This window comes from Condylura cristata, unplaced genomic scaffold (genome assembly GCF_000260355.1).
Source record: "Condylura cristata isolate star-nosed mole 26May11 unplaced genomic scaffold, ConCri1.0 scaffold00038, whole genome shotgun sequence".
Classification (NCBI taxonomy): Eukaryota; Metazoa; Chordata; class Mammalia; order Eulipotyphla; family Talpidae; genus Condylura; species Condylura cristata.
In genome coordinates, this window is record NW_004567139.1 from 3582751 (window position 1) to 3590153 (window position 7403).

The 7403-nt window shown below is 52.8% G+C and overlaps 1 protein-coding gene across 2 annotated transcripts; it reads left to right on the plus strand.

Moving 5' to 3' along the window:
- On the plus strand, window positions 1-7214 carry AMZ2 (archaelysin family metallopeptidase 2). 2 transcript variants are annotated; one of them, XM_012733156.1, is made up of 9 exons: window positions 1-32; window positions 282-371; window positions 953-1041; window positions 1575-1857; window positions 2159-2332; window positions 2420-2548; window positions 4537-4703; window positions 5700-5876; window positions 6725-7214. In XM_012733156.1, the coding sequence occupies exons 4-9, from the start codon at window positions 1575-1577 to the stop codon at window positions 6902-6904; spliced, it is 1110 nt and encodes a 369-aa protein (XP_012588610.1). In that variant the 5' UTR covers window positions 1-32; window positions 282-371; window positions 953-1041; the 3' UTR covers window positions 6905-7214. The 2 variants fall into 2 exon arrangements, with proteins under 2 accessions (XP_012588610.1, XP_004693413.1); XM_004693356.2 differs by lacking the exon at window positions 1-32 and having other exon boundaries at window positions 71-371.
- Window positions 7215-7403: the final 189 nt, after the last annotated feature.

The window sequence follows — 7403 nt, forward strand, 5'->3', positions numbered from 1 at the left end:
CGCGGGAGGCGGCGGGGCGGCGGCCAGGCCTGGTGGGTGAGGGTCACGCGTTAGAATGGTCGGAGCCGCCCGGGTCGGGCAGTCCCGCTGTGGAGGCGGGGGATGGTGGCGGTCGGCTGGGAGGGATGACGGTGTGGGAGGGGTGACCGCAGCGGAAGCTGGGAGGGCAGCGGGGGCGGGGTGTCTCCCGGGGGGCGAGGAGGCCCCAGCTCTGGGGAGGCACCCCGGGGAGAAAAGACGTAGCCAGAGCCTCCTCGGGATCATCCCCGCTCCATCCCTAGGGAGGACAGAGTCGCGCCTGCAGGAGGCCGAGCCCAGGAGCCCATCACACATTGGTGCGAGATGCTATGGCAACCTGCTGCGGGACGGAGGTGCGTGTTGCTATGGCAACCAGCTGGGGTCTGCCCCCTTTGCCTGAGATGTCCTGGTTTTAAGGTTGAAGTGACCCTGATCCGCTCTCCCTTCTCCTATCTCATCTTCTCCCGCGGGTCCTTACAAGTAGACCTAGGAGGCCTCAGACTTCGCACTGCCTTTTACATTTCAGGGTGAAAGCGCCCCTTACCCGTTCCTGGCCAGGCACCAGCATGCCTGTCCACAGGTACTAAAATGCCTGTCCTAAGGGAAGACACTTCAGAGGGGGCCTTGCTCCCTGACGGTAGGCAGAGGGCACATCTGCTTGATAGTTGGTCCTATAGATGTCAGGCATCAGCTCAGTTGTGGGGCACTGAGGGTTCTGTGCCCCAGTCAGAACTTTGAGGATAAAGCCCTCCATTCTGGAATTTCCTCCACACTCTGGAATATGAACATGCAAATGTCTGTCCAATCAGAACTGCCATTAGCTTCAAACTTCCTATCATTGCCTTAACATTTAGCTGCAAGAATCGAGATCGTTTGCAAATATGGTGGATTCCAGACAGAGCTGCCGCATTTTTTCCTTTTCTCACTCCAAAAGCTTCCTGGTGGAACAGCTGTTTGAGCCACTGAAACAGAAGGATGAAGCTCTACATAGGAACCTGATGTGAATGGAAGAATCCTCTCATCGTGAGTCTGGCTTTGGGCTAGTCATTGGATGATGCCTTCCCCCCCGGCACTGCGACTTTGAGGCGATAAACTCCAGTGACCCAGATCTGTTATCAGCTTGCAGTTAACTTACAGAATGGGTTGGACTTATAGGAGTTCTCTTTTTATTTGCTATTGAACATCTTGAGTCACACTGGCCACAATGAGTGTTTTTCATGTGGCCCAAATGAGTCAATTCATAATATTATCGTTACCCAAACAACAGGCCACTGGCAAGCAGGTCAGGTTCTTATAGTCCCTGCTAGTGTTTATAATGGGAGGCTCCCCAAGAAAAGGAGGTGTGAATTTCATGAGCTCAGCTTCACTTGTTTAGAAACTCTCCCTCAGAAATTGATTGGAAACGAGGAAAGCAAACAGGAGTTTGGTGTGACAACTTGGGGCTTTCACGATTAGTTGTTCTACACGGGCGAGAACGCTGTATGTGGAGGTCAGGAAGGTGATAGTCACCAGTGGGATGTGCATTTTATATTTGACCACCTGTGCTTTCTTGGTAGATGCAAATAGTTCGGCACTCCTCACAGACGCTGAAAGCAGCCCTCCTGTCAAAGAACCCAGTGCTTGTGTCGCAGTATGAGAAGTTAGATGCTGGGGAACGGCGTTTGCTGAACGAAGCCTTCCAGCCGGGGAGTGGCCTCTTTGGGCCCATCACCTTGCATTCGCAGTCGGACTGGATCACCTCCCATCCTGAGAATCCCCAAGACTTTGAACAGTTTTTCAGCGATCCCGACAGAAATGCACCCTCTCCAGAGAATCACAGTATTTATATCCAGTGCATTGGTACCTATGGCTAATATGCTGGCTTTGGTTTGGTTTTGCACGACTTCTGTTGCCAGGCCTAGTTGGGCCTTATGGTCTGCCTCTAGTGGACAGTCGTTAGGCCCTTTTGGTCATTCATTCCGTGGTGGAATTTTTAGAGCCAGACTGCCTTAAAGGCGGAGACTCTGTTCTGTGTAATTCATGTCTATGCATTATAAAGGTGTTCGTTTCTAACTGTACATTTCTAATTACAGATAGAAGTAGAGCCTGAATATTGGGAATGTTTCAAAGTCCATCTTTAAATTTTCTTCTGGTCTTATAGGATCTCTAGGCAACACCAGAATTATCAGCGAGCAATACATTAAGTGGCTCAAGGGCTACTGTGAAGCATTTTTTTATGGCTTGACAGTCAAGCTCCTGGAACCAGTCCCTGTCTCTGCAACGAGGTGTGCCTTTAGAATCAATGATAACACAAAAAACCTACAAATCCATGCAGGTGAATTCAACAAAGCTGCCATTTGAATTAAGTAAAGGAAATCAAATATGGATAATACATATGACATATGTACATTTCTCTGAATAGGTGACATCCTGAGGTTCTTAAAAATGAAGAAACCCCAAGATGCCTTCTGTATTGTGGGGATAACAATGATTGATCTTTACCCAAGAGACTCCTGGAATTTTGTCTTTGGACAGGCCTCTTTGACAGACGGTACTCCTTTTTGATGTTTTTGGTAGAAACTTCCTTAACGGGAAAATAGCTGAAAGAGGGGGAAAAAATGTCAACCAGTTATAATGCTGGTATCTAAGGCTGTGACATTTCCAGAGCAGTGTCAGCCGTAGCAGGTGGTGTGCTGTTCAAGAATGTTCTGTGATCTGCCAGGCCATTTGCTACCCACCTGATGTGGAGGCTAATAGTACCTATTTCACAGTCTTTTGGGTGAAATTTACATAAAAGAGTCTATGCGTAAAGAGTGTGCCATGTGCCTGGCACAAATGGAAGCATCTGGCACCACAGACAGTAGGTGAGTGAGTCACTGGTGCGGTGAGTTAGATCAGGGTATTTGAACTGTCATCAGTGTAGGTAGGAAACTTGATGGTTGTGTCCGCTGCTTTCATCGAGGGCATAGCCAGAGAGCGGGCCGCTTCTCGCTCAGCCTGCGTCTTAAGAAGGGAACGTCACTGTGATGTGAGATGTGATGAGCTTTGGCTCATTGGGAATTCTGCTGGTAATGCTGGGCTAGGAGGGGGCTGGAAGCCTTTCCTAGTGATGCTGTCTTTTCTCTTTTGCCTTCTCTCTCCCTACCTGTCCATTTTGCTATGATTGCTCTACCCAGGGCATAAAACAGGTTCAAAGAGGGAAAATCCAGTAGACTCGGGGCTTGGCCGGGGGAGGGGGGGAGGTGGAGCGGGGGGAGGGAGGGGGTTGGGATTCATCAGCATGCTGAGGGTGGGAGTGGGTACCCAGGCTGGACTTAATGAGCTGATGGTCTGTCTGGGGGGTATGTGACAGAGCTGTGGGAGGTGGCGCTCTCTCTTAGTCTTCACAAGTTGGGGCCAGGTTACCCAAGCACCTCTTCTTCCCACCTACCCCTTCACCCTCAGCTCTTCATTTACATGGTGATAGGCCCTCATGACCCCATCAACATAACACATTCCCTTGGAGACTTGCTCCCCCGCCCCAACCCGTCCACCCCACCCCCCTTCCTGAATTTTATCTCGGCTAACTGTCTATCAGAAATAAGCTTATATGAGCTAAATTTTTATGTCCCCTTTTCTTATTAACCTGATGAGATGGAAATATTACAACATTTTTCAAATTGTTTAAATACTGCTACTTTATCTTATATGTTCGAGGAGGCCAGGGCGCGTGCCCCCAGTTGCTCCAACATTCATTCTTTCGGGAGTTAAGCTTCTTAATATTGCAGGCGTGAGAGTATTGTAGGGAGAGCCGGACTGAGCTGCCTTGCAGTGCAGCGGTGTGTCACTGCAGGTGACTTTATTCTCTCCATGTTTGTGATGATTGCTCCTTTCACTGGACAAATATTTACTGCAGAAGTCTCTTTGCAGGATTATTAGAAGAAAGAAAAGTCGTGACATGTGTCACTGAGATATGCCATTGGCTTGGCCAGAGGAAGTCAGTGTGTCACAGAAGCAGACTGGGCTGTTCCTTGGCCTCCAGAATGTCCTCTTTCCCCACGTTTCAAACACCAGTCGATACCCTTTCAAGGGTGGGCGAGGAATATCCTTTCTAAACCGAGCTGGGCATAAACAAACTTACTGGAAGTTCACTTCCTTTTTCGGGCAGAGGCTCTTCTGTCTAGGAGGGGCCACCCTGGGGCATGCTGGGGGCCCTCATTCTCTGGCATGTTTTGAGGTGTGGGCCCCTCGCTGGCACACAGGCTCTGTTGACGGTGACCTTAGTGGGGAGAGCAGTGACCGCTGTCCCTTGTTCCTGTTGGGTGTTTGATTGGGACCCCTGAGCAGAAGACTTCAGAGACACACACTCCCTGGCATTTATAATGCCTTAGGAATTCGCCTCAAGTCCACTGCGTTTTCCAGAGCAGAAGTGGATAGGGCCGTCGGGGTGGAGGCCCCCAGTCCTGCGCACCGCAAGCAGGCGCTGAGTGGGCCCCTGGCGGCCTGGGTGTCCTCCGCCCTCGGTCTCACTCTCACTCCGGCCACTTTTCCTCATGGTAGGTGTGGGGATATTCAGCTTTGCCAGGTACAGCAGTGAATTTTACAGCTCGCACTTCGAAGGCCGAGTGAAGAGGCCGAAGAAAACATCTTCCAATGACTATTCGATTTTTGATGACTATTTCGTGCCTGACGTGGTGACGAGTGTCCTGCTGCTTCGGTCCTGTAAGGTGAGTTCCTGCAAACTGACTACACTGTTTTATTCCCGTGGCTGGCCAGTCCTGGACGCCACAGCCCAGAAGGCAACATTCCAAAGAGTTGGTGTCATCTGCATATTTTGAGTGGGCATTGCTCGGCCAAAATCAGCCATAAAAACAATTGATAATTAGTGACACTCACGAGTGTCCCAGCCGGGTTTCTGTCATGGTCCCCAGCAGCCTGGGCTGTCTGGCTTCCTCTGCATTCGCTTCATTCTGGAATCTGGCAGGGAGCAGCTCACCTGTGCTTTCATGCTGCTCAGGTCCTGGGGTCAGCTGTCCCCTGGACTCGGGGAGGCCTTCTGCCGCAGCCTCTCCAGAGGAGGCTCCCCTGTGCGCCCCAGGCCGCCGCCTCTGCCCTCAGACCGTCTTCCTGTTCCCTGCCTTCTCCTGGCCTGCGCCGGCCGCCCTCGGAGACAGCCTCTGTTCTCACCAGTGTAAGCCTGTGTGAGCCCGCACCTCACGGACCAGCGTTCTCACTGTTTCCTGTGCCGCATCCTGGGTCGGCTTGCCCGGCACGGGCCCAGCCCTCTTCCTAGCGACTAGCACCTTCAGCAGGAAGGCTCCAGAATCTGAATGGTGGCAAGGACCCCACTGCTGCGAGCCACTGCTCTTGGGAGGTTTTGTCCCAGTCGTCACAACGGAGGAGGGGGTGCAGCTGGCATCTAGTGGGAGGCCAGGGGAGCTGTAAGCGTCCTGTGCGGCCCTGGGCAGTTCCTCCTCTGCCCCCCAAGAAAGATCCCAGTCAACTGTCAGTGGTGTCGAGGCGGGGAAATCCCTGCTCAGTGGAAAGAATCTAGGACCCCACGTGAGACGTGGAGGGAAACGAAGTCCTGAGGGTCGAGCAGATCTGAAGTTTTGCTGATGAGGTCAGGGAGCGGGCTGTTTCTTGTAAAAGCAAGAGGAGGAAGGGGGTGTGACTTGGTGCTGACGGAGGCACTGACCTGCCTCGCTGTGGCTGTTTTCCAGACCTTGACCCACGAGATCGGCCACATATTTGGACTCCGCCACTGCCAGTGGCTCGCGTGCCTGATGCAGGGCTCCAACCACCTGGAGGAGGCCGACCTGCGGCCCCTGGACCTCTGCCCCATCTGTCTGCGCAAGCTGCAGTGCGCCCTGGGCTTCAGCATAAGAGAAAGATACGAAGTAAATTGGAAGGGGGGGAGCCAAAAGGGGAAGTGGTTATGTAAGCAGCGAACTACCATTTTCTATTAGACCCTTTTCTGGAGCTGTCATCTATCAGAGGAAATTAGTGCAAAGATAAGCAGGAAGCTGTGGTTTGAGAGACGAGCAGAGAAATACCCTTCTTCAACACTCTGACTTCTGAATACTACCCTGTGTGCATGCTGAGGAGAGCTTGGGGGGAGCGGGGGGGGGGCACGCCTCTCCGTCGCTTAGGCCTGGAGCACTTGACTTTGCAGAACAGGGTGTTGCCGTGTGTGCCGAAGTTCGTTTTCAAAATCTCTGTCAATATGGTGATTTATCTCGACAGTTACGGGGCACGGGTGTCTTCATGGGGGGGGGGGTTTCCTGAAGAACCTCACTAATCAGAGTGCACGTGATGTGCGTGTCCACACGCATCCTACCCACCGGTAAAGCTCGTGTGTGCGCGCGCCTGCGTGTGCCCTTGCACGCCAAAGACACGCGCAGCACAGAGGAGCACAGCGGAGGCCTTGCTGTGCGTTTTGCAAGTGCAGAATAGAACATGTCCTCCTGCCCTAAACCCCCAAGAGACCAGGCGCCCTGGCTCTCCCGCCAGCCACTGGGCCTCCCTGTTTGTTCGTGGGGTTCACGCGCAGCCCCACGCGGGTCCCCGTGCACCCCACGTGTCACCACACATGTCACTCATCGGTGTCACATTTATCAAGTGGGACGTCTCCCCGGGCTAGTGCAAGTCACTGTGTAGGGGCCAGGGCTGGAAGCCAGGCCTTGCTGTTGCCGAGAACAATTTTGCTGCCCTCTGTGAAACCACACCCTGTTTTCTGTCCTTCAAGGCCTTGGTGAGGTGGATGGAGGAGGGGTGTGCGGACACACCGGGAGTCACTTGGAAACCGAGCCGCGAGGACAACGCTCGTCTGCCAAAGCCCGTGGAAGCCTTTAAGGAATGGAGAGAGTGGCTAATAAAATGCCTCGCTGTTCTCCAGAAGCAAGAACCTTCAGATATGAGTAACTAAGATAAGCGCTGGCTCTCCTGTGCCTGCCCGTGGGTGCGGACTGCGGGGGGCGGGTGGGCAGCAGGCTGGAGCCCTTGAGAAGCGCGGAGCTTTGCTGTGAGGGTCCCGGCGGAGGCCGGCAGGGCTCGCCCTTCCCATTGTGCTGGTGCCCCGCGAGGACCAGGGCGAGCTCGGAGCAGGAAGTGAAGCGAAGCTGACGTGGCCTGTGTCCCCAGCAAGCGTTTCTGAGGAACACAACTTTTTGGACTTGGAAACCTGAATTCCTGGGTCACCATTAATGCAGTAAGATTAAAGCACGTTTCATAACTGGGCCGACGGTCTCCCTGGCATTCGCTCTTCTCATTGATGCAACTGCTTGACTCTCAGAGCATCTAGCAAAAGGTGGTTTGTCATTAAGACTAAGCAGATAGTGAGAACAGAGCCCCAGCGGGCTGGGCCCTTTATGGATTCTTTTTTTTTTTTTTTAGAATTATTTATTTGTGCATACAGAACTGGGGTA